Source organism: Lepidochelys kempii, chromosome 8 (assembly GCF_965140285.1).
Source record: "Lepidochelys kempii isolate rLepKem1 chromosome 8, rLepKem1.hap1, whole genome shotgun sequence".
NCBI lineage: Eukaryota > Metazoa > Chordata > Testudines > Cheloniidae > Lepidochelys > Lepidochelys kempii.
In genome coordinates, this window is record NC_136387.1 from 12603007 (window position 1) to 12629756 (window position 26750).

General features: G+C 43.8%; 1 protein-coding gene across 5 annotated transcripts in view; it reads right to left on the bottom strand.

Annotated features, from left to right (window-relative positions):
- JADE2 (jade family PHD finger 2) overlaps positions 1–26750 on the bottom strand; it is a 156388-nt gene that overhangs the window by 97737 nt on the left and 31901 nt on the right. For all 5 annotated transcript variants that reach the window (XM_073355547.2, XM_073355546.2, XM_078853993.1 and 2 more), the window contains one exon: positions 11800–11957. In XM_073355547.2, the coding sequence (XP_073211648.1) occupies positions 11800–11957 (158 nt within the window). The remainder of the gene's footprint in view (positions 1–11799; positions 11958–26750) is intronic.

The window sequence follows — 26750 nt, forward strand, 5'->3', positions numbered from 1 at the left end:
ACATTTTTTAGACCTTTAATCATTTTGTTGCTCATATCTGAACTCTCTCCAGTTTGTCCACATCCTTCCTGAAATGTGGCGTCCAGAACTGGACACAATACTCCAGTTGAGGCTGTATCAGTGCAGAGTAGTGCGGAAGAATTACTTCTTGTGTCTTACTTACAACACTCCTGCTAATACATCCCAGAACGATGTTTGCTTTTTTTGCAAGTGTTACCCTATTGACTCATATTTAGCTTGTGATCCACTATGACCCCCAGATCCCTTTCCACAGTACACCTTCCTAGGCAGCCATTTCCCATTTTGTATGTGTGCAATGTAACTGACTGTTCCTTCCGAAGTAGAGTACTCTGCATTTGTCCTCATTGAATTTCACCCTATTTACTTCAGACCATTTCTCCAGTTTGTCCAGATCATTTTGAATTTTAATTCTATCCTCCAAAGCATTTGAAACCCCTCCCAGCTTGGTATTGTCCGCAAACTTTATAAGTGTACTCTCTATATGCCATTATCTAAATCATTCGTGAAGATATTGAACAGAACCAGACCCAGAACTGATCTCTGCAGGACCCCACTTGATATGCCCTTTCAGTTTGACTGTGAACCACTGACTAGTCTGTAGGAACGGTTTTCCAACCTGTTATGCACCTACTTTATAGTAGCTTCATCTAGGTTGTATTTCCCTAGTTTGTTTATGGGAAGGTCATGCAAGAAAGTATCAAAAGCCTTACTAAAGTCAAGATTTACTACATCTACCTCTTCCCCCCATGCACAAGGCTTGTTTCTCTGTCAAAGAAAGCTATTAGATGGGTTTGACATGATTTGTTCTTGACAAATCCATGGTGACTGTTACTTATCACCTTGTTATCTTCTAGGTGCCTGTGAACTGACTGCTTAATTATTTGCTTCATTATCTTTCCAGGTACTGAAGTTAAGCTAATTGGTCTGTAATTCCCTAGGTTGTCCTTATTCCTCTTTTTATAGATGGGCACTATATTTTCCCTTTTCCAGTCCTCTGGAATCTTTATCTACTCAATCAGCTCCTTGAGTATTCTAAGATGTATTTCATCAGGCCCTGGTGATTTGAAAACATCTAACTTGTCAAAAGAAAAGGAGTACTTGTGGCACCTTAGAGACTAACCAATTTATTTGAGCTTAAGCATCCGATGAAGTGAGCTGTAGCTCACGAACGCTTATGCTCAAATAAATTGGTTAGTCTCTAAGGTGCCACAAGTACTCCTTTTCTTTTTGTGAATACAGACTAACACGGCTGTTACTCTGTAACTTGCCTAAGTAATTTTTAACTTGTTCTTTCCCTATTTTAGCCTCTGATCCTACCTCATTTTCACTGGCATTCATTGAGTTAGATGTCCAATTGCTACTAAACTTTTTGGTGAAACTGAAACAAAAAAGTCATTAGCACTTCTGCTATTTCCATATTTTACGTTATTGTGTTGTTATCCCCCCACCCCTAATTGAGTAACGGGTCTACCCTGTCCTTGGTCTTCCTCCTGCTTCTAATATATTTGTACAATGTTTTCTTGTTACCCTTTATGTCTGTGGCTAGTTTAATCTCGTTTTGTGCATCAGCCTTTCTAATTCTGTCCCTACATACTTGTGTTACTTGTTTATCTTCATCCTTTGTAATTTGATCTACGTGTCCACTTTTTGTAGGATTCTGTTTTGCGTTTCAGATCATTGAGGATCTCCCAATTAAGCCAGAGTGGTCTCTTGCCATGTTTCCTATCTTTCCTACTCAGTGAGATAGTTTGCTCTTGTGCCCTTAATAATGTCTCTTTGAAAAACTGCCAACTCACTTGAACTGACTTGCTTCCCAAGAGATCTTACCTACCAACTCCCTGAGTTTGCTAAAGTCTGCCTTCTTGAAATTCATTGTCTTTATTATGTTGTTTTCCCTCCTACCATTCCTTAGAATCATGAACTCTATCATTTCATGATCACTTTCACACAAACTGCCTTCCACTTTCAAATTCTCAACCAGTTCTCCCCTAGTGGCTTTCTCTACCTTCTGAAATTAAAAATATGGTCTCCAATACATTCCAAGAACTTGTTGGATAATCTGTGCCCTGCTGTGTTATTTTCCCAACAGATGTTTGGGTAGTTGAAGTCCCCCATCAGCACCAAGTCCTGTGCTTTGGATGATTTTGTTAGTTGTTTATAAAAAGCCTCATCCACTTCCTCTTCCTGGTTAGGTGGTCTGTAGACCCCTACCATGACATTACCCTTGTTTTTTACCCTGTTTATCCTTATCTAGAGACTTTCAACAAGCCTGTCTCCTATTTACATCTCAACCTCAGTCCAAGTGTATACATTTTTGATATCTAAGGCAACTTCTCCCTTTTTTCCCTGCCTGTCCTTCCTGAGCAAGCTGTACCCCTCTATACCAATATTTCAGTCGTGTATTATCCCACCAAGTCTCTGTGATGCCCACTATGTCATAGTTGTGTTTAATGATTAGCATTTCTAGTTATTCCTGCTTATTACCCAAACTTCTCGCATTAGTATACAAATTATGCACATTTCAGAAATAGGGAAACTGCAGTTCGCAGAGATTGTCTTAGGTTACTCAGGAAAACTGAAACCAATTACCCCAACTCAGGATCTGGCCCCAGAGGTATAATAAAGCATGATGTCACACCAGCAGTCAACGATGCCTGATATACCACTCCCCAATAGTCTGACACCCATCCACATTCTTAATACAACAGTTACACTAATCAAGTCATGCTCAGCCATTAGATTCACAAGACTGGAGACAGAAAACAGAGGGAATAGTGTGAGACAAGGCAGATCCAATGGAAGTTTTGTCTGAGTGCATGAAGTGCGTAAGGACTTCACGACTGACTGTTGATACCAACTGTTGGTATAGACTCACCTAACAGGGTGCTATGATTTTTAAATTTCTATTTTGGATGCTGTTACTCGGTTTTACTTAGTCCTCACTGAGGCAAAACAGCCACTGGGCCACAAGGGCTGCAGAGGACCCTTTGTCCTGCAAAGGGGAGCTGCATACCATCCAGACTGATTCTTCGGAAGGTCAGGCCATCACAGCCAGAACAGGAAGTGGCTGCAGTGGGACCCTGCGGAGGCCCAGCATGCTCATGCAAACAGGAAGCTTTATTTCTCTGCGAGGTCACTTTTTCAAGGTTTTCTGATCTCCTAAGCAGACACAGGCCACTTCAGTTTGGATTTTTTTTATCTTTTGATCAGCTAAAAGCCTCAGGATTTAGTCCTGATTTTCAGAGGAATCTATGTATCTTTGATAGTGTAACAGAATCAGGGCAAATTTAAGGCCAGTGCGTCCAGACACTGAGAAAATTGGCACAAGTATCCCTTTGTGAAAGTACTAGGACTATATCATGTCTGTCCCTTTACAGAATGCATCCCCGCAACTCCAATCCCAGACTTACCGAGAGGATGCACATCTTCATTAGATTCCAAAAGAGGAACAAAAATTGGATCGTATTAAAAAAATCTAACACCACTCCTACAAGGATACATAAGCTGCTGCAGAATCCTCCACTGCCCCTTCTGTGGCTGAGCCTCAGGAGAAGCTGCTGCTAAGTCAAAAGTCAGCCAGCATCTCAAACTGAGAAAAGTAAGTCCAGCCTACACATCCAGTGACAGGCCCACCTGCCTGTCTAGATGTGGTATATCTTGATTTTTGAAAAGCTTTTGATACTGTCCCGCATGACCTTCTTATAAATAAACTAGGGAAATGCAACCTAGATTGAGCTACTTTAAGGTAGGTGCAAAACTGGTTGGAAAACCATTCCCAAAGAGTAGTTATCAGTGGTTCACAGTCATGCTGGAAGGGCATAATGAGTGGGGTCCCGCAGGGATCAGTTTTGGGTCCGGTTCTGTTCAATATTTTCATCAATGATTTAGATAATGGCATATAGAGAGTACACTTATAAAGTCTGCGGACGATACTAAGCTGGGAGGGGTTGCAAGTGCTTTGGAGGAAAGGATTAAAATTCAAAATGATCTGGACAAATGGTCTGAAGTAAATAAGATGAAATTCAATGAGGACAAATGCAAAGTACTCCATTTAGGAAGGAACAATCAGTTGCACACATACAAAATGGGAAATGACTGCCTAGGAAGGAGTACTGCGGAAAGGGATCTGGGAGTCATAGTGGACCACAGGCTAAATATGAGTCAACAGTGTAACGCTGTTGCGAAGAAAACGAACGTCATTCTGGGTTGTATTAACAGGAGTGTTGTAAGCAAGACACGAGAAGTAATTCTTCCGCATCGCTCCACTCTGATTAGGCCTCAACTGGAGCATTATGTCCAATTCTGGGCACCACATTTCAGAAAGGATGTGGACAAATTGGAGAGAGTTCAGAGAAGAGCAACAAAAATGATTAAAGATCTAGAAAACATGACCTATGAGGGAAGACTGAAAAAATTGGATTTGTTTAGTTTGGAAAAGAGAAGACTGAGAGGGGACATGAGAACAGTTTTCAAGTATGTAAAAGATTGTTGCAAGGAGGAGAAAGAAATGTAACCTCTGAGGGGAGGACAAGAAGCAATGGGCTTAAATTGCAGCAAGAGCAGTTTAGGCTGGAGATTTGGAAAAATTTAGGATTCTATGTTGGCAGGTGTGGGTAGGTTGCGTCTCTTTCCTAATCCACAGGTACAAAACGCACTGGTCAGTTCTCTATCCTCATTGTTCAGACATGAGGGGGCTTCACAGGGTCGTAGGAGCACACGAGGGTCAGATGGTGTTTTCTAGTATTTAGAGCAGAGGACTGGGAGTCAGGACTTGTGGGCTCTGTTGCCAGTTCTGCCACTGACTCACTGTGTGATCGTGGGCAATTCCCATTAACTTTGAAGCTCCTCCATTTATTCTGTTATTTTACCTTGCTCAGTGCTTACATTCAAACCCTGTCGATATGGTCGAAGATTGTGTTCACTGATCAAGAAAAAACTCTATCTGCCTACCAACAGAATGACAGCCTGTGTTCAGGGGAGCCATGTCCTGAAAACTCACTGGATCAGCTACATAGAGGAGACAGCGCATCTCACACCACAGGGCACTGTGAGCTGGGGCTCCTGAAATGTATTCCTGGCTCTGCCACTGACTCATTGTGCAACTCAGTTAGCCTCTGTGCCTCAGTTTACTCACAAGTGAAATAAACCCTTACATCACACAGGTGTGGCGAGGTTTAATTCTAGATCTATAAAGCGTTGTGAGACCCTCAGATTATAGGCTCCATAAAAAGGTAAAGTGTTGGCATTATTACCTGATTCTTGTAGGTGTACAGCTGTGGGTTAATGCTAGCATGAGCTGAGTAAGCAGAGCATGTCAACCTGTCCTTCCAGTGCCTACCAGCAAGGAAACTTGCTTTTAACTGCTCATTTCCCCTGTTTTCATTCAGCTTCAAATGGCATTATATATCTGTGCTGGGCCCCTTTAAACTCTGGCCAATTCTCAGGCACACATCGGTACAAAATAAAACCCTATCAGGTACTGGTCAACTAGAAGTGGCTCGCTAGATGAAACAGCCCTGCTAAGTTCTGCCTGCCAGGTGATCTCACGGACAGTCAGACGAGGCGGATATATTGATGGACACTGAAGACATTCAAACACTCAATGGAATTAAGCAAGTTTCAGCACTGGATAATGCAAGGGAAGGTTGTGAGGGCCAAGCCAACGTGACCAGGGCCAAAAGATGAGTCTCTGCACCTCCCAGAAGCAGTGCTAAACTCAGTGCCTGGATTCCCTCCATCACCTGCTACTCAACAGTGCTCATCTTCAGCAACCCATTTGTTTTAAGGTGGCTCTTGGTTTCAGTCATTTCAGATGGTTGTTTTCTGGGGAAAATGCTCCTTAAAACAAATCCTTTCCTCTCCACCTCACCCACAGCTTTGACATTTCAGAGCTCCAGAAAATAAAATGTTTCCAAATCTAATTTTCAGCTTTGGATCTGCAAGACCTAGAGGCAACGCAAAAGTAGGAAGAGTTCATTTCTCAAATCCCAGCTGAAAGATTAAAAGAATGGGAGAAGCTGGGTATAAAATTCCTTTGGGAGCCAGAGACTGACTCGCTGGGTAGGAAGTGACCCCGCCCCCTTCCACAAAATATCTGTCTGCTCATGGTCTAAATGCTCCCTAGCTCCCCAGAGATGGAATCTGTTTTCCTGTGGGTTGCAGTATGATTTGCTAAATATATTATGACGCACCATTCCACAGCTCCCAGACCTCTGTGTGGCTTCTCCTCCCCTCTAGGAATTTCACATACAAATCACTGTCAAAGTGACAGCATTAGCACAAGTGAGTTAACACAGAGCATTCATCAACCTAGGGCCCTAATTCTCCTTTATACAATGGCCACTTTACCCCTCTCTGACAGTGTAAAGGATTGAGCTGTACCTGTTTTAAGGTCCCTTTACACTGCTACAGTAGCTGCAATGACCTTATTATAAATGAAAATTCGGCACTCTATGTTGCTTACTTGAGCACAGGGTTTTCAAAAAGCCAGAAGGGTTTTTTTTCTTTAACAGGTTTGATTTCCTGATTCCCTGAGTTTCCTGAGATATTGTTATTTCTTTTTAAATCACTCATCAAATGGAAAAAAATATTCAAAAAACAAAGTGAAAATTTACTGTAGGGCCTAACATAAACAAAATGTGGATTCATACCCTGACAAATGCACACAGTGTTCCTATGCTCAGAAGTGAAATAAGATTGGCACTATAAAAATATTTTGGGGGGAGAGCTGATTGCAATTTCAATTTTAAATTAACGACCCCTGACGGGGATGGAGAAGGAAAAAGTTAAGCCCTCACACTGGGGAAAATAAGTTTTAAGACAAGTAAAACTGAGGGTCCTGAAAATATTATTCTTGTCAATCCGCTAAAACGCAGTTAGCAATGCGAAGAGTTAGCAATGGCCCCCAGAGAAGACAAGTTTTAAGGCGGGTCATGTTCCTTCCTGTGGAGATGCCAGAGGTTCCAGTTCAGATCCATGCCTGGCAGCTGAAATCTACGTTTCATCACTGTGACTATCACATCAGCACCAAAAAATGGAAAACATCTGGACCAATGACTGTATCAAGCGGGGAGCTCTGGGGAGGAAGGGCACACACATACATCTGCTGTGCTTCCTGTTTTGTGTGATGAAAGATGCTTGTGGGATTTAAAAGCGAAAATCTGACAGTGCCAGCATTTATTCTCTGTGGGCCTGATTCACCACAACCCCGTACGGGGTGCAGTCGCTTACTCGGGGTCAATGGAGTACAAAGTGGGTGTGTGGTGCTAAAGGAAGGCACTTTATTTCACTCCCTTTGCACTGGTGAAAATGACAGCAGGGAAACTGTGGATTGGGCCCTGTAGAAGTGAACTCTCTTGGGGAGTTTTCGATTTGAAGAATCTGAGGAGAGAGAGAGAGACTGTTTCTATTTGCTCCCTCAGGACCGAAGATGAAGGTTGTTGCAAGCTGCCCTGCTGAAATACCATGCGCTGCACTGGACAGCATGGATGCACCTGCTTTAGAGATACAGGAAACTGTGGTTTCCGCTTCCACTTAGTAACTCAAGGCAAAATCCTGGTCCCTGCACACAGTTGGAGCAAGTTATCTGTGCACTGGGGAACTAAATGGGGAGCTGGGGCATTAGGATCCTACCCATGACACAGGGACAGAGTGTGAGTGCTCCCACAGTCCCTGGAGGCAGGGTTAGGTTAGTGGATATGGGTGGTTGTGGGCACGATGGCCATGCTTAGTAACACACCTGCCCCAACCCAATCCCCTGGCCCACGGTAGAGCCATGATGGAACTTTCCTCCCCAGTGCCCAGTAGTGCACCGGGCCTCTGTGCAGTCTCACCATCCGTGCATCACACCTGAACAGATTCTACTGCAATCCAGGCTTTCCCTGTCCCCTGGCAGGGGTAGGAAGATTTTGCTCACAAAGCTACAAAACAAAACACAGTCCAACAAAATGCCTAGAAACAAAAGCTTTTTGCAAAAATGTGAATTCCCAATACAACAGCTCAGGCTGGTTTTAGATTGGCACTTACTGCACAGGTAGTGCCAAGCTATCACTTTTCATCTTGAAATAAACCCAAAACCTTCAGTCCAAGGGCTGGACGTTTCCTAGTTCAGACTGTGGTTAGCTATTAAAGGTGACTAAAAAAGGATATTCCACACACAGGTGTTTTTCAAGGAGTAAGTTAACTCAACAGTCCCTTTTACAACTTCCCTTTTGATGTGTTCAGACTTCTCATTAAAGTTTCATTTCTTCCTATATTTTCTCTTGGGAAGGCAGGGGGTATGTGTGTACAAAAGTTTACTTCATAACTTTTGGCCGGCAGCTGCAATAGCAGCTGTCACCAAGGGACAAACTGTGCTTCAGACGAGGTTATTGACTTTATTGAAATTCCTCCATCATTTGAGGAGCAAAACAGAATTTCCTCCATATACAGTAACTCCTCACTTAACGTTGTAGTTCTGTTCCTGAAAAATGCGACTTTAAGAGAAACGATGTTAAGTGAATCCAATTTCCCCATAAGAATTAATGTAAATGGGGGGGGGGGTTTTAGGTTCCAGGGAAATTTTTTTTTTGCCAGACAAAAGACTCCACACACACACATACACACAGAGTTTAACACTGTACACAGCGATGATGATTGTGAAACTTGGTTGAGGGGGTGGAGTCAGAGGGTGGGATATTTCCCAGGGAATGCCTCACTGCTAAATGATGAACTAGCAATTGGCTGAGCCCTCCAGGGTTAACTCGTTGTTAATGTAGCCTCACACTCTACAAGGCAGCACAAATGGAGGGAGGGGAGACAGCATGGCAGACAGAGACACACACCCTGTGTGTGAGAGAGACAGAGATGCACATTTCCCCTTTAAGTACGCCCGACACCACTCTTAGGGCTTGCCTACACTTACATTTTATAGTGCTCTAACTTGCTGGCTCAGGGGTGTGAAAAATCACCCCCCTGAGCACAGCAAGTCAGAGCGCTTTAAAGCGCTAGTGTAAACAGGCTCCCAGTGCTCAGAGCTAATCCCCCCATGGAGGTGGATTTCCAGGAGCGCTGGGAGACCTCTCTCCCAGCGCTCGCATGCGACTACACTCGCACTTCAAAGCACTGCTGCAGGAACGCTCCCGTGACAGCACTTTGAAGTTTCCAGTGTAGCCATGCCCTTAAGTACACTACCTTGTTAAGTTAATCAGCAAGCTGAGACCGCAGAAGCTGCTGCCAGGAAACTCCCTCCATCCTGAGCCCTGTTGTGTGTCCCCCTCCTCTATGGAGATGGGGTAAGAGGGGTGCAGGAGCAGGGGGGAGGGGGACACCCTGACATTAGTCGCGGTCTCCTCTCCCCCCTACCCCCAGCAAGCAGGAGGCTCTGGAGAGCAGCTCCAAGGCAGAGGGCAGGAGCAGCACATGGCAGTGGGGGGAGGGACAGCTGAATTGCTGGCAATTGATAGCCTGCTGAGTGTATGGGGGGCTGCCGGTCCACCCTGGTTCCAAGCCCCCACCAGCTAGCTGCAACGGGCTGCTCTTCCTGCAAGCAGTGGCAAAGCAGACGTTATAAGGGAGCATTGCGCCACTTTAAAGAGTATGATCCCTAATTGATCAGCAACGTAACAACAAAACAACGTTAACCAGGATGACTTTAAGTGAAGAGTTTCTGTAATCTGAAGTCATCTCCCCCTGCTGAGTTCCTGAAAGCATTTTTTAAATTGATTTTTAAAGATTAAAAACATACAGGGTCTCCAGGGTGACCTGTACCATTTTAAAGGCATGGAACCCAAAGATCTTTGATATTCTTATCCAAATGATTCATATACATTAAAAAGGAAGAAAAAGAGAAAAGAAAAACAGCTTGGGGTGTGGACACACTGCTGGCAGCAGCCCACTGGAATAGAGCAGATAACTTGCCCTAAGTTCTGGTGGAGTTACCTGGACAGCTGGGTGTCATCATGCGGCAAAGGGAAGAACTGAAATCAATTTTAATAGAAAAAATAGAGCTCAGTCGTCAGTAATGGAGCTGGGGGATTGTGGGCACAGTGGCCATGCCCTGCAACGTACCTGATCCAGCCCCAAATCCTAAATACAATTTACTTCGCTTTGTCTGAACTGTAGGCATAGGCCATGAAAGACCACACCAGATACTTTTTCTTGACGGTGTCTGTTAGCCCCCTATTACTAATATTTCTCTTACCCTTGCTACCCAGAGGGAAACACTGGATTGTTCCCCCAGCTTGCATCACACTGCAACAGTACCTTCGGCCATATTTACTACACTTAGCAGGATACAACATGTGCCAAGGGAGTCCCAAGGGAGTAGTTGTGTGACGCACTGAGAGACTTGTGACCCAAATTCTGGGACTTCTGGACACTCCCACCAGCTAGGAGTCACGATCCCCTTGTCCTGCAGTTCAACAAGTATTATGTAATCTCATCACAGACGTTAAGTCTCTGGCTTTAGAAAAGTGTCCTTGAATTTCAGTGCAGGGAGCAGATGATGTTGCTGCCCTTTGTCCATGCCTAGTGCTCAGCTTCTGTATGGATGACAGTAGTAACTCTACATCCCTTTCCTACCTGAGCAGCTACTTATCTTTTATTTGCCTATTTTAAAGTATTTGTTGATAGCATAGTTATCTAGATTGATACACTTGTTATAGCTTGTCTTTGGTGGCTGTCTGTCTATTTAGCAGCCAGCATTCTGCTTTCCTCTCCTGTGTGCAATGCGTTGAAGTGGATGGCAATAAAAGATAGCCGGTTAAAGTTATCGGGCCAAGTCTTACAGCTCTTACCAAGTCCCAACTCCCACTGACTTCAGTGGGACTCCAGCACAGGCACTGAGTTTCCCAATGGACCCTGCACGCCCATAAATCACTGAAGAGGTTAACGTGAATGTGGATTTTTATGTTTATTTTACCCTCTCCAAACCCCTGGGTCATTGCAAAATGACACCAACCTGGGCAAATGCAGAGCTGGTGGCCCCTGAGAGTCCTTCTCTCACTCATACCCAGCAATCCAAGAACGAGAGAGGACTTTCCTCAAGGGAGAGCATTCACATCTCTGTCATAACATCTGGGGGAGGGGGTGGGAAGCCTGAGTTCATATCCCGCCCCAAAGCTCCATGTTAACACCTTGGTCCTCTGTCAGCACATTCCCAGGCCACACCGAAGGATTTGTTTTAAGCAATACACTGAATGTGAATGCTGCAATGCTGGGTCACGTGGCATAAAATCTATCACCCATCACTGATCCAAGCTAAGTCACTCGCGCGTATGGCTGCTGGTGCGCTGCTAAGCTTGTACAGCTTAGAGTGTGCCCTTCCAGGACCATGACGGTAGGTTTGGACAGCCTATAAAACCACATTTCTGTCTGCCCAGACAGATATGTTCTCGCATATATATTACTTGCTTACTAAGGGATTTTGCCCTTCACTTGTCCCCTCTTGCACATTTCCACTGTGTCTTGGCTGTCCTCACAGAAGCACAGGCCACTGCTGCAGTTGCATCACCTGGTTCTACTGCATTTAATCATTTGCCCACTCCCCTGGATCTGAATCCCGGGACTGATGCTTTTTTACCAGCTTAAGGCTCACTTCCACCTAGCTCAAGTTCCAGGCCTGCCTGCTTTATTTACTCTACGTTGCAGTTTAGACAGCACTATAAACTCAAATTATTTTGGAAGCTCCTCAAATAAACAGATGGGCAGAACAATGCCAAGTAAATAAGTATCCTGTCCAAGGACAGGAATAGAGACTGCAATGCATCTAGCAGCATAATCACTATTGTGCTCACTTACCTAATCACTGGTTCAGGTATTGCCTCTGCTCCCGCTGGAACTTGGACTCCTTTCTCCCACTCCTGTCTCCATGGATCGGCAAGTATGTAGAACTCATCTGGACTCAACTGATGTGAGTCAGGGATTTTCATGGCTGTTATCAGATCGGTACGAAAAACCTACAGCAAAAAAGCAATGAAACAGTCTTAAATGACTCGGCAGAGATGAGACATTGCACTGGAATATCAGCATTCCCCTGGTATTCAGGTTTCTGCTGCCTTTAGGGATTTTCCAATGGGGCAATCATGCCAGGCCTGAGAAAAGAGAGGGACCCGCCTGGGGCAGTGAAAGTAAATATGGAGAACAGGTAAACTCCTGTTCACACACTAGGATATACCATCAGGCCTTCTGTTTTCCCTCAAACAAATTTACCTTCAAGGGACCCTACCCGCAATTTGACAAAAGTACCTGGAGGGAGGGTCCTTCGTATTACAATGCAAGGGCTTTCAAGAAAACTTCCTGTCTTCAGCTCAGCTTCCCCTCCCCTTTCATGGGGGTTAGGGGAACAGGCTATTGGAGTGCCTGCTCACAGAACTGGAGGGAACCCCACAGCCCACGCAGAGTGTCTCTTTACTTCCGGATTCTCACACATTATTTTACTTTCCTGTTATTCATGCTCCCAGTGAGGGAAGAGCTGGCTGACTGCAACTGATTGCTGAGTCATCCCCGCTTAAAGACACTGAGACAAAACTGCTCCAGGGAATTCTGGTCTTTCCACTGGGAGGCCTCAATGTCCCAGAACAGGTTGAGATCCTGGAACTTGGTGGCCTGGATGAACTTGGACCGCTATACTTATTATTCCAACAACCAGAAGAGAACGCAGGCTTCTCTTCCCACAACTTTAGGGGAGAGAGGGAACAAACCACAGATTGCGTTCAGTGTGTTCCCCAGGAGGGGGAGCAGATTGTTAGCATGGGAGATGCAGGTAACTAAGAAATGAGACTGAGTGCGATTAGAATATCAATCCCTTATGACCAGCACCTCTGGCCTTTCTGACTGGGGAAACTCACTGTGGGATTCACTCTCTTTTTTTCTCCTCCTGCCACTTAATAGGCATATTAGCAATTTGTCAAATTACAACTAGATGAAAAGACAAGCAGCAAGTACCTTGATACATAAACATAATGGGCCTGACTCTCATCTCACTTACAATGGTGTAAATCAAGAGTAACTCCACTTTACATCAGTGTAGGATGCATGCATGCGAGATTCGGGCTTTATATTTCAATCAGTGCTGGGAGAGAGATAGCCAACATTAAAGAAGGGTAAAATAAAGGGTGCACTATTTTCCTCCAGGTGATGAACGGATTTAACATATTCACACAAACATCTACTTTGAACTCAGCAGAAAATACGACTCCTTGTTTTCCCTGCATTCAGCTTTCTTAGGGCATGCTGATGTTTTCTTTCTTCTTGAATGGCTGATACAGATAAGGCTGTAGTGAATATACACAGTCACCTGATTCCCATGCATGTTTTAGTTTTTATTATCTGCGACAAATGCAGAGAAATAAGCAAAACCATTCTATGATCAGCCTTCAGAAACTGCTCCTTTCAGGTCACAACACAATTCTCATACAAAATACTCTGGGTCTTTTTTTCTAAAACTCAACACTGTTAAAACATAGTCAGAGCTGCCCTGGCAAACGCAAAGGCACTTAAAAACAGCCAGATTCTTTGACACTGACCTTGCCCCCCTTTCAGAAGTAAACATAGCATTGCCAGTGAACTCCCTGTCTCTGCAACAGAGTGATTCAGGGACATGCTGGAAAACCATGGGCTGAGCTTCCTTCAGCATCCTTAAAGGAAAACTCCTGTGTTAATTACAAATCTTAATGGGCAAAACAAATATTTTCAAAGGGGCAGAATAGCTGGCTCTCAGTGTGGATACCTGTGGGTGGGGAGGAAAGGTATAAGGAACTATTCAGAGGCTATCTACAATTTCAGTCCCAGACGGCAACACCTGGGGTACAAGCTACCCCCAAAGGATCAGCTGGGGCAGGCAGAGGGTGGGGGAACTTTCTACCTTCAGCCACTCCAGCCCTACAGCTTTTTTCAAAAACATGGTATGCATGTTTTTAAAATGAGGGGAAATATTTTTTTCTGCATTGCCTTGGTACTAAAAAGCTTTGTGACCCTTTTTCCTCAAGCTTCCAAGAAATGTTACCTCTCTTTGGAGAGAGACTAAGCCTGGGAAGTTCTATCCCATAATGTGACTGTTTCAGAAAGCTGCAAATGTCTGAGAACAAGCAGTTTGAATGACAAGACTTGTGTATCCATAACTATGGCAGTCACTGCCTCCCACCTCCCACCCCCCATTACATTTAGGGATGGATCAATGGACACTTGAATCCAAACACCTAAGAAATCTTCCCAGACCAGAATGAGTATTGAAACCTGCCCCTGGAGTTCTGGTTCCAGATTGGCTCCGTAAGTACAAAGGGTTCTGGCTTGGCAGCTGAAAAGATTTTGTTCCATGGTGGAAACCTTGTGAGATTCTTGCTATTTGGGGGTGAGATTTCAAAAGAGCCACTCATAAGATCTGATAACAAGAAGTAGACAAGATATATTTGATGTTGCTGGTGTCCTCTTGTTTTTCAGGGGGAAGATGCTAGTCTTCCTGTCCCCATCCTCCCCCAGACCAAAGAAGCCAGGACTGCTGGGGGAAGACCGCCAATGGGCTGAACCCCTTTCTGAAAATGACATGATTGTGGACAGAAGCCGCCAGCAGGTCACTCTCTCCTCCACAGACGGCGGGATCCCTCCACCTAACAAACCTCTCTGTCCTTCTCAACCCTCAGTCTGCATAACACTAGAAAGTATGGCTACTTTCCTTTTAGTTTGGAGGGACTACTTTTTTATTTTACAGCAAATGAAAGGATACCAAGAGAGAAAGACATCCATAGATGAGACACGGGGCCAAATCTATTTTCACTTGCACCACAGTAAATCTAGAGTAACTCCATTGGCACCGACAGAGGTATTCTGGATTTACACTGGTCTAACTAAGACCAGGATCTGCCTCACAAAGTATCAGAAACTCTAGTCAGAGTATCACAAATGCTCTGGATGTTATTGTTCAGAGATCCCAAAGGAATAGATAAAGATGGGCCAGATATTCAGCGGATGTAAATTAGTGTAGCTTGAACAAAGGTATGCCGATTTACACCAGCTAGGGCTCTTGCCATCTGTTTTCAGTATCTCTGATAATAAAAAGTGAAGGAAGAGAACGGAAAATTGTTTTCAGAATCATTTCTGAATGGAGGCCAGATTCTACTTCATTCCACTAGCATAAATCTGGGGTGACTCTTCTGCAGAGAATGAACGTACTCCTGATTTAGACCAGAATTTGGCCCAGAATGCCTCTTAAGGTTTTCTTTGAGGTGTCAGCAACACTTCTGAAATTCACAAGGTTGTAACTGTTGGTCTTAATTGCTAATGGTTATTGGATGACCCAGATGTGGAGAACAATACCTGGCACATTTTGGGGCTCATGAACAGCATGCCAGTTTGCTGGAAACGCAAAGGAATTACTAGGTTATAAAGCTGTTTCACACTTTAATATTCTGTCTGGCTTCCCAAAGGGATGGGTATTGTTTACAGTCTTGGGGAAAAAATAGCTTGTTTAGTGAACAGGAAAAAAATCAAACTAAATGGTGGTATACATGCCTGCCTACATGGCCAGAGCCTGCAGCCGAATGCACTCTGATTCTCACTGACCCGTTAAACTGCTCAACTGGGCCCCTCCTCTCGGAGAATTCTCCAGCTCTGGGATAGTGATTTTGCTCATCTTCCCTTCCCATTTTGCTTCTGGACCTACTGAGGTTTCCCTGATGTACACTGTGAGGAAAACAATAATTCCATAAAACAGATCATGGTAAATAAGGTTTTTTGTCCAGGGGATTGCCTGACAGCAACGATTTGATTAGAGCTACCCTGTCTCTTGGAGAATAAAGAACCATTTGTAAATGAAAATGGATGATTTCTCCTTTTCTCCGCATCTGTTATTATCTGAAATAATAACCCACAATGCCAGCAATAATACCCAGACACCAGCTAGCCCTAATCAGTCTGTCTCAGGCTACTTCTGTATTACCCTATGTGAGGCTGGGATGGATCAGGTGTTTTCTTCAGATGCTGTTTAATCTGTTCTCAGTGCTTATTCTCAAACTAACTATTGCTTGGCATGAACTGTAATGAATGATTCCAGGATGGCTTCACACTTTCAATACGAAGATCAAATGCCCCAGAGGGTATTTTCAAAACCAAATCGGATACTATGTAGGAATATAGACATTAACCCCTAACTGAGACCTGGTATTTAGGTCAGGTCATTTAATCCTCAGAGCCTCAGCTGATAACCCAATTACAGCTGAGTACAAATACATAAACATCCTTTCCTATATTGCTGCCTCTTTGAACACTAGGAGCACCTTTTCCCTGCTGCATTTGTTTGGAGACATTTTTGACCACATCTATAAAGAGCTAAATTAAACTGCCCAGACACAGTCTTGCTGCATCTTCCAATAAAAACATAATTAACAGCCTACATGTTATAGTCAGAGCTAGGCTGGGTTTGCGAAAGGTCAAGTTCCTTGAAGTCTCCATGTGCCAATATAATTTAATTGTTAAGAACACCACAGTAACATTTTATTATGCTACTAGTCTGAAAAATTAAAATAAGATTAAGATAAATGCTAAATAAACATAAGTAATGTGAAAAAGATGTCAGTCCTTACAGTGTTGCATCTCTGAATATCAAGCAATACGAAAACTATAAATAAATATAAATAAAAAATAAATAAACCCAATGCAGCTCTAATGCATTTCTAAAACATAATGTATGTATGTGCCCTTTTAGTGATAGATCTACAGTCCCCAATGTCACCATTCAGACCTAAAGGCTGTTTAAGTTACTCAGTATCACCAAGTGACTATCTCCAAAGGATATAAACAAACAAGATTCAGCGACAACCTGAACCTTTTATCTTGCTCTGAGTTTCCACCAGCTGGCTAGCCCATTAGGATAAGGGATCATTTTGTTTCAGTGGCTATGAAGATCTCTCCTCTCTGATTTCAGAGTAGCAGCCGTGTTAGTCTGTATCCGCAAAAAGAAAAGGAGGACTTGTGGCACCTTAGAGACTAACAAATTTATTTGGGCATAAGCTTTCGTGAGCTACACTCACTTCATCGGACACATTCAGTGGAAAATACAGTGGGGAGATTTATATACACAGAGAACATGAAACAATGGGTGTTACCATACCCACTGTAACGAGAGTGATCAGGTAAGGTGAGCTATTACCAGCAGAAAAACGGGAGGGGGGGGGACCTTTTGTAGTGATAATCAAGGTGGGCCATTTCCAGCAGTGACAAGAATGTCTGAGGAACAGTGGGGGGGATAAACATGGGAAAATAGTTTTACTTTGTGTAATGACCCATCCACTCCCAGTCTTTACTCAAGCCTAAATTAATTGTATCCAGTTTGCAAATTAATTCCAATTCAGCAGTCTCTCATTGGAGTCTGTTTTTGAAGTTTTTTTGTTGAAGAATTGCCACTTTTAGGAAACCTTTTGTAGTGATAATCAAGGTGGGCAATTTCCAGCAGTGACAAGAATGTCTGAGGAACAGTGAGTGGGGGGTGTGGGGGGAGAATAAACATGGGGAAATAGTTTTACTTTGTGTAATGACCCATCCACTCCCAGTCTTTATTCAAGTGTAAGTTAATTGTATCCAGTTTGCAAATTAATTCCAATTCAGCAGTCTCTCGTTGGAGTCTGTTTTTGAAGTTTTTTGTTGAAGAATTGCCACTTTTAGGTCTGTAATCAAGTGACCAAAGAGACTGAAGGGTTCTCTGACTAGTTTTTGAATGTTATCATTCTTGACGTCTGATTTGTGTCCATTATTCTTTTACGTAGAGACTGTCCTGTTTGGCCAATGTACATGGCAGAGGGGCATTGCTGACACATGATGGCATATATCACATTGGTAGATGTGCAGGTGAACGAGCCTCTGATAGTGTGGCTGAAGTGATTAGGCCCTATGATGGTGTCCCCTGAATAGATATGTGGACACAGTTGGTAACGGGCTTTGTTGCAAGGATAGGTTCCTGGGTTAGTGGTTCCGCTGTGTGGTGTGTGGTTGCTGGTGAGTATTTGCTTCAGGTTGTGGGGCTGTCTGTAAGCAAGGACTGGCCTGTCTCCCAAGATTTGTGAGAGTAGTGGGTCGTCCTTCAGGATAGGTTATAGATCCTTGATGATGCGTTGGAGAGGTTTCAGTTGGGGGCTGAAGGTGATGGCCAGTGGCCTTCTGTTATTTTCTTTGTTGGGCCTGTCCTGTAGTAGGTGACTTCTGGGTACTCTTCTGGCTCTGTCAGTCTGTTTCTTCATTTCAGCAGGTGGGTACTGTAGTTGTAAGAACGCTTGATAGAGATCTTGTAGGTGTTTGTCTCTGTCTGAAGGGTTGGAGCAAATGCGGTTGTATCGTAGAGCTTGGCTGTAGACAATGGATCATGTGGTGTGGTCTGGATGAAAGCTGGAGGCATGTAGGTAGGTATAGTGGTCAGTAGGTTTCCGGTATAGTGTGGTGTTTATGTGACCATCGCTTATTAGCACAGTAGTGTCCAGGAAGTGGATCTCTTGTGTGGACTGGTCCAAGCTGAGGTTGATGGTGGGATGGAAATTGTTGAAATCATGGTGGAATTCCTCAAGGGCTTCTTTTCCATGGGTCCAGATGATGAAGATGTCATCAATGTAGCGCAAGTAGAGTAGGGGCATTATTTCCCCATGTTTATTCCCCACCCCCGTTCCTCAGACGTTCTTGTCACTGCTGGAAATGGCCCACCTTGATTATCACTACAAAAGGTTTTTCCTCCCCCTGCTTTCCTGCTGGTAATAGCTCACCTTACCTGATCACTCTCGTTACAGTGTGTATGGTAACACTCATTGTTTCATGTTCTCTATGTATACAAATCTCCCCACTGTATTTTCCACTGAATGCATCCGATGAAGTGAGCTGTAGCTCACGAAAGCTTATGCTCAAATAAATTGGTTAGTCTCTAAGGTGCCACAAGTTCTCCTCTCTGAATTTTACACGTTTTAATGACAGGACATGAGATCCATTTAAAATCCTAGTATTTGTCTACTTGCAAATTCAATGGGGCTAAAATATTATAGCATTTCTAACGCATCCAACTCAAGAGACCTTGCCAGCCAACATTTTCAGTAAGGGCTTACTCATTTTAGGGTCTCTCAATTTTTTATGCCCAACCTGAGACCCTTAGGGATTTATTTTCAAAGGTGCTCAGCACCCATAACTCCAGCTGAAGTGAGGGAAAGTTGCAGGTTCTCAGTACCTCTGAGAAGTCCATGGGTGAGCAACGAAATATCGAGGTACCCAAAACAAGTAAACACTTCTGAAAATGTAAGGAGTGAGCAATCTGTGCCTTTGAGATCGCTGTTGGCTCCCTGAAGTGTGCATTCAGCTACCTGACCTTGTTGTCAACTCAGTACTTTCAGCCTCTTCCTCCTGGCGCTTCACCACCCACCCACCTCAGCTACCTGGTGATGATCCTCACTTCAAAGACTTACTTGTATAAGTAATCACAAATATGACATCACTCCTTCATGATATGCAAATAATGAGAATTCATCTAGGAATTTTCTGGCTTGGGAGTCTGAAGCTGGCACAGCAGACAAAACGCTGCTGAGAAAAACACAGCTCGTGTGGAAATTCAAGAATGTTTTCTTCCTCCCAATTACTTTTTTTATTGCAGTATAATTGTGCAATTACACTAACCTGTCAGGAAAGCACAACTACCAGGACCCCTGTTCCAACGTCTGCAGCATCATGCATGACTTTTAGTCTTCTCTTGGGAGACCATCCCTACTTTTTTCTGTCTGTAACTGACAAGCGCAGCATCGGAACTTAGAGTTATGGGATTCATTGAGGATTGGTGGGGGAAGGGAAGCCGAGATTGCCAACAGGAATGCCAGCTGTGATAGTGACATTAGGATATGGACAGTTGTCTATCAATAACTAGACTAACTCCACCAACTCCCAGCACAGAGGCCAGGGAACAGCCACCTGATGGCAGTTTTGGCCACGCCCAATATGACCTTCATTTAAAGTAGTGATCTAAAAGCTAAAGGTTCCACATCTCATCGTCATCTCCCTTGAGAATTTAACCCTATAGAGAAACAGAAACTTTTCTAAATAATTACCTCCGCCATCACTAAAGAAGTTACCTATCATCAGATATTTAGTGTTGCAAGAGATCATGGGTTTAATTGTGCTGTGTTGATTATTCTCTTAATTATCAGCAATATTTAAAAAAACTAGGCTAAATTATAAGGAATATTTACTGTTTTAAACAGAAAAGATTCAATTAAAAAAATAAAAATAAAAATATGATCACAGAGAGTGAAGACTAAGGGGCTGATTGTCTCACACTGGTTTTCCCCCGAGCTGCTAACTCCATTGACATCAGAGAATTACTTTGGATTTACACTGTATAAAGGAAAGCAGCATGACTTGACTAGTGGTTCTCTGGGCTCCTAACTTTACTCTCCACCACCAAAAGTATCATTCTGCTGTCCCTTGCAAAGAGGACTTTGGCAGCTACAGAGCCCTGGTTTTAGAAGAGTAACCTATCTAGGGATCTTAATTCTTATTTGCAAAGCCGCGATCACATGACTGCAGTATGTTAAAGACAGTGGGTTGGATCCTCCGCTCTCGGCACAGGACCAAAGAGAGGTAAGCAAAGGTGATTTACACCAGCCTGGAATCTGGTCCATTATCTTCATTCTACAAATTGAAGAAACAGAGATACAGAGATGCAAAGTGACTTGCTCAAAGTCACACAAGTCTGTAGCAGAGATGGGAAGGGCATCCAGGTCATGTGCCTTATCTGATGGATGTGTGTAAGTGTGCAGTACAGAGAACTAAATTCTGGATTGTTCATTGTCTCTGTAGGTCATGTTAAGTCTTAGAAACTGCAGAAGCTTTGGAGCCCACATAAAAAATCAGTGATGGAGCCTCCAATTGTATGTATCACCTTAATTGCTGTAGTAAGGGTTCAAAAAATAAAGCTGGCTTGAGCTATCTAATCTGTTTGTTTCTCTACTTGTACGGCCATATCACCACCATGTCCAGCACCCGTCAAATACACTCCCCCAAAGGCGAGCTGTCATTCATGGACCAAATGCCATCAGAGTCGCGTTTGGCTATGTAATCTGACATCATTGCAATAAAGAACACCCCACCCATGGGATCTGGAGACAGTGGACTGAAAAGAGGCTCTGAATGGAGAAAAGAAATACCTAAAACTGGTGATCAGTGTTGCCTGCCGCTAGGCAGTGCCGCTTTGCTCCAGTGCTCTCTGTCTGCAGGAAGACTTCTTTGGCACAGGAGCACAAGGGCAACTATAAAAAGCACTAAAAATCCATTGCTCCTCTTGCAGCAGAAAGTGGACTAATTTTATCTTGATGTGTGCTGTTTGGACTGGATCTTTGTTCTGTGGGCACTCAGCTCCTCACCATACAGACTAAGATCAACACATCTGGCTTTGTTTAAAGCTGTTACTGCGGGTTATTTATTTAATTCTTTCTTAGACTACATGGTTACGTGAAGGGGTCACAGTTCTTTCACTGCCTGGGTGCCTTCAGCAGCCCTGGTAGCATCTCCATTGAAAGCCTATGCTGTGCAACCTACCTGACTTTGGTCACTAGTCTGAGTGAAGCAGGACCAGCTTTACAAATGGTTCACAAGATCCTCAGGGGTTGAAGTGAAGCATAGTGTTGTGAGTGCAAGACCTCCCTGAATGCTACAGAACACAGCCTGCAGTCCTTACAATTGAAAAGGGGGTAGCAAATCAGTGTTCTGCACAATTTCTCATCAGCATATTGCACAAATCACAGGCCTGTGTTTTCCTGCACTAAGTCTTTCCCCAAACTTGTCCCTTCAGGATTGTCAACTCACATTGGGATAGAAGATTAGTTCTAATTTTAAACCAAATAAGTATGATTGTATCTATTTCTCCAAAGATGATAAGGCACATTGCAGGCTGGATTTGTAATATTACTGCTTCGCTTATTTAGTCCTTCTTCGAAGACAGATAAGCCTCCACTTTCAAAGGCAGCAGTGTGCCAACACTCTATCATGATGATGCCTCTGTTTTTCCATGAAGAAGTGGAAATGCATAAATTACTAACTATCAAAGCAGAACGCTTTAGAAATGATAGAATGCCACAGAAATTCTAAAGGAAAGCAGATCAGTTGTCTGGAAATCTACCAGCAGCTAATATGCTGGAATTGTAATCTAAATGTCTTTTTGTTTTGAATTGTCTGGGATTAGGGTTGGGAAAAGACTCAATTATTCTACTCAAACTCTTCTGAATTATTTATGAAACTAAATAAAGGATAAATTGGGCACTGATGAACTGAGGACCTGGTGGTGGAGGGAAAGTCGTGTACTAGAAAACAAGTAATTTTCTCTCAATAGGACTGTTTACTATTTCCTCCCTTCTGCAGAAATTGACAAACAGTCTTTAAAGGCCTGCTGCTTAGCAACACCAGTTCTGCTATCTCTTGGAAGATGTTAATTGCTTCTTCAAACAATGTGAACAACAGTTTAAAGAGCTACAACTCTAATTTAATAGCCAACGTGAGCCACGAGACCAACTATGGCGACTGTGACTGCAGTGTCATGACTTCAGTAATGTACCGGCCATGGTAGCTCTCTCCCTCTCATTGAACTGGGAGGTAGCACAATCCAGATCTCAATGTATGAAGAACTCTGTCCACCTGAAAGAGGACAAGATGCAGGGGCCACAATTTCAAAGGTATTCAGGTGTCTAAAGATGCAGATAGACGCCTAGTGGGATTTTCAAAAGCACCCCAGCAGGTTAGACGTCTGTCATTGATTTCAACGGAACTGGTCACACTTAACCTGCTTAAGTGCTTTTGAAAATCCCACCAGGTGCCTATCTGCACATTTAGGCACATAAATGTGTTTGAAAATTTGACCCCAGGGGCCTGTATTTAGGGGTAGCCAGAAACACAAGCAAACCAAGATTCTACTTGAGGCCAAACACTTTTTGTTGGCCCCATGTCCCGGGCAAGCTCTGCAATTCCCAGGCTGATCCCCCACCCCTCCATCTCGATCAGTGCCTCTGGAGAAGCAGGAAACACCTCCTTGCCAGATCTTCTAACTCCCTCTAATAAAAGGAGCAGAGGAGGAGGTAATAGCTGACCTGATTTCCCCTAGTCCTGACTTTCTGTTCTTTGATACCTAAATTCAGTGTCTGGTGGGCACACCTGGACCACAGCAGGTGCTGAAAGGCATGTGCCCCTCCACCTAGCTGCTCCCTTGTAACCAGCTCTGAATGCTCTATCTCTCCCAGAAAAGAGCGCCAGCTGCCTCTCTCCTCTAGCATAAAACTTAGATACCTGGGCCACTGTTCTTGCTCCAAAAGAAGCTGTGCCAAGAGATGCACAGGCTCCACCGCCTCCGGGAACTCGGGCTGGGGATCTTCAGCAGTGCTACAGCGGGCAGGCATCTGTCTTTTTCCCATTGGCTTTTCCCCCCCCCGCATTATTGGTCCTGCCTAGACACTTGCTTTAACATGATAAATACCATCATTAAATATCAGCCCAATGAAAATGTATGGCATTGCCATGGCTCTGTGATCCTGAGAGGCACGGACAGAATCAAATCATCGTGTGCTTTCAATGTGCCATTTGCAACGCTCTGATCTGCTGCCTATTCGGGAAAGTGGTAGATAACGTTTTAAACAGAGCTGAAGAATAAACATAGCATCGAAAGGAAGTCAGGGGGACGCACATTAGTGACAGGCATTACAACAACAACACATCAGCAAAACTGGCACATTTTGTTATGTCTCCTGCTACCCAATAAATCAATCACACCTTCATGCTAAAATAAAATGACTAATCAGATGGAAAAGAAAACAAGAAGAAAATGGCAAAAAAATGGACCAAGCAAAGCAGGTGAAATTCACCTTTGTGCTGAGTGCTAGCACTGGGTCTATGCCTCAATTAATTCCCTACTTCAGACTTGGGGCTTAGCTGGTGCACAGTCCTGGTGTTCACCTTCTGCACTGGGGTGAACTGCATCCTGCCTGTCAGTCTATTCCTACATTCAAGCTCCACTCCAGCTGCAACGAACATCTCACAGATCTTAAAGGCTCAGGAGCCAGATAACATCATGCCTGTTTTCTTAAAACTACATGAACCAAACTCTTCTTGGCTCAGAACTGAATGGGCTTTTGGGACTGACTCTCCTCTCATCCCTGAGAGGTGGTCCCTGCAGGTAAGGATTGGGGCACGTTGTGGGGCAGCACAGGGAAACTGTCACTGCCTTTGCCCACACTCATAGACTCATATATAGACTTTAATGCCAGAAGGGACCATCATGATCATCTAATCAGCCCTCCAGCACATCACGGGCCACAGAACCTCGCCCAGCCACTCCTGTTATAGACCCTTAAACTCTGGCTGAGTTACTGATGTTCTCAAATCTTGATTTAAAAATTTCAAGTTACAGAGAACCCACCATTTAATTCAAACCAACAAGTGACCCATGCCCAAAGCTGCAGTTTACGGTGAAAACTCCCCAGAGTCTCTGCCAATCTGACCCACCACAGTCCCTCTTCTGAGGATTTCAGTCTCCAGAGCTACCAGCCCAGCAACTATTGACCAGCACTAAATTCACTTTAAAAAAAGATGCAAAACAGGAAAACATTAGTCATCAGGTCACACTATTCTTCACTCCTCTCCTCTGTCTTCTTTTCCACCACTCATGGGCTGCGACTCAATCCCCAAAGCATCTTGATCTCTCTTCGGGCTCTGCACAATGATTTTAAAAACACAGTGGGGTAAAATTCGCCTCTTTACAAAGGGTCAGCACAAGTCCTGGAAGTCTTCAAAACAGAGCTTATGTGGTGCATATATAATGCAATGATTGGTATATTACAGGGTTCCCACTCTGCGTCCAGTCCTAAAGGCTATGAGTCTGTTACAGCTCCATCTTGGGAGCCTTGACAATTTAGCTCAAGTTGTAGCATCAGGTGCTTTTAGCCCTGGAGGTCCCTGCTTCACTCCCTGGTGCGCTGGCCTCACACATGTAGATAAGGTGCTGGCCCTTTGATATATATCTCTCAGTCACTTGGTGTTTTCCCACCATATATAGTTTTAGTCAATCTCCGTTGTCTTGCTATATTGAGAAACGTTCTATTTGCCTCTTCGCCACATTTCAAGTGTGGTGTACGCCTTGAGATCCACAACATATGCTGTGGGTCCAGTAGTTCTTCTTTAGCTGATTAAAGGTTATTTCCCCACGTTTCAGAACAATAATGAGAAAAAGCTAATCATGTATTGGTCTTCTAGTGTTAAACATGCTGAACAGTCAAAAATGAAGCACTCACATTTTAACTCAACTTACTCAAGTATCTTAGAGGTGTCCCAGCAGAGCACGAAGAACAAAAAGGAAAAGGAAACAGAAAGGTCTCTTGTACAAATGTGGTTCACATTTCAAAACAAGTTCTCAGGGGTGCCTGACTCTGTCCACAGCTCAAGTGTAGGAGGACAGAGCAGCATCAAGTGATCCATCCTCAGTCAGATAAATACCTAGTGGGACAGCCTTTGGTGTACTCCTGCACCATCATTAAAGAGGGAGAAAGAATTAGTAAATCCCCCAACGTCTCTCCAGTCACTTTGCCACCTCTTTACTTCTGAGCTGGAGGAAATAAAAGTTAGGAATCTATGTCTGTGAGACTTCCAAGCACCGGAGAACACGCTGCTCAGAAAAGAAAAGCACACACAAAAAAACACCCCCAACACCAATTTCGAACAGTTTGCTAACCCTGACGCCTTTGGGGGTTTGGAGAGTGAGAGATGAAGAGTGTCCCACAGTAGGACGTGAGGGAAAGGAAAAATAAAAGGCCATTTAAAATGTTGCCATAGGAAATATAAAAAGGGAGGTAAATCTCTCAGCAGTCTGAAAAATATACTTCTTTTAACTCCTTCCTTGCTGACCTGGAACATGGTTCTAGTAGCATTCCTCTGAACGGTTGGTGCTGAGTATTGTCAACTCAATGGTGCCAAGTGTGGGGTAGTCCTGGAGAGGCATTTTGCCGGGTGCAGGAAAACGTTTGTGAACAGCAAGATGGTTTAATGTCACTTGCTGGTTTCACACAGGTTCCTTTTCTCGTGTCATGTCTTCCTATGACTGAGAGATTTCTTATTGTGTTGATTTCAGAGCTGGATCCCACTTCCCAACCTTCAAACCGCTTACTGGAGCACCTGACTCAGACCCCGAGCTCTGCTTGAAAGAGTAAAGCACTCTTATTTTCCTGCTTCTCAACTCCTTGTTTCATCAAGAGCGCTAATTTTTTTCAAGCCTGTTTGCCTGGATTGGAATTACAAAAGATAAGCGTCAGATGGGATTGTCTGGTAAAAGATATCTCCTCGTTTCCTCACAGCAGTTAATACTCTCTCCTTACTCCTTACACCTGTGAATTAAAGCTATGGATCCTAACAAGCTCAAGGCTTGGAGCCTTTAAGCTCTAAGTTCAAATCTAGCCCCAGGTCTGTAATGACCACTTTAAAGAGATGTCCCATTGGCTCCACCTTTGAGCAAGTTAAATGCTGAAAAAGACAACAATCCTCAAATTTGGCATGCATGGGAAGCTTCTTGGCTTGAATGAGCATCTAAAAAATTAACCACTCTACAATGCTGAGCAGAGAGAGCTCTGCCGACACATGCTCATGGACTCTCCCCACTCTTGTCCCTGTCCAGCCATTTAAAAAGGGCAAACAGCGAGCTCAGTTGCATTCCGGAGCTGTTACTGCATCTGCTCGATGGGCATTTCCTTGAAAACGTTCTCTCAACT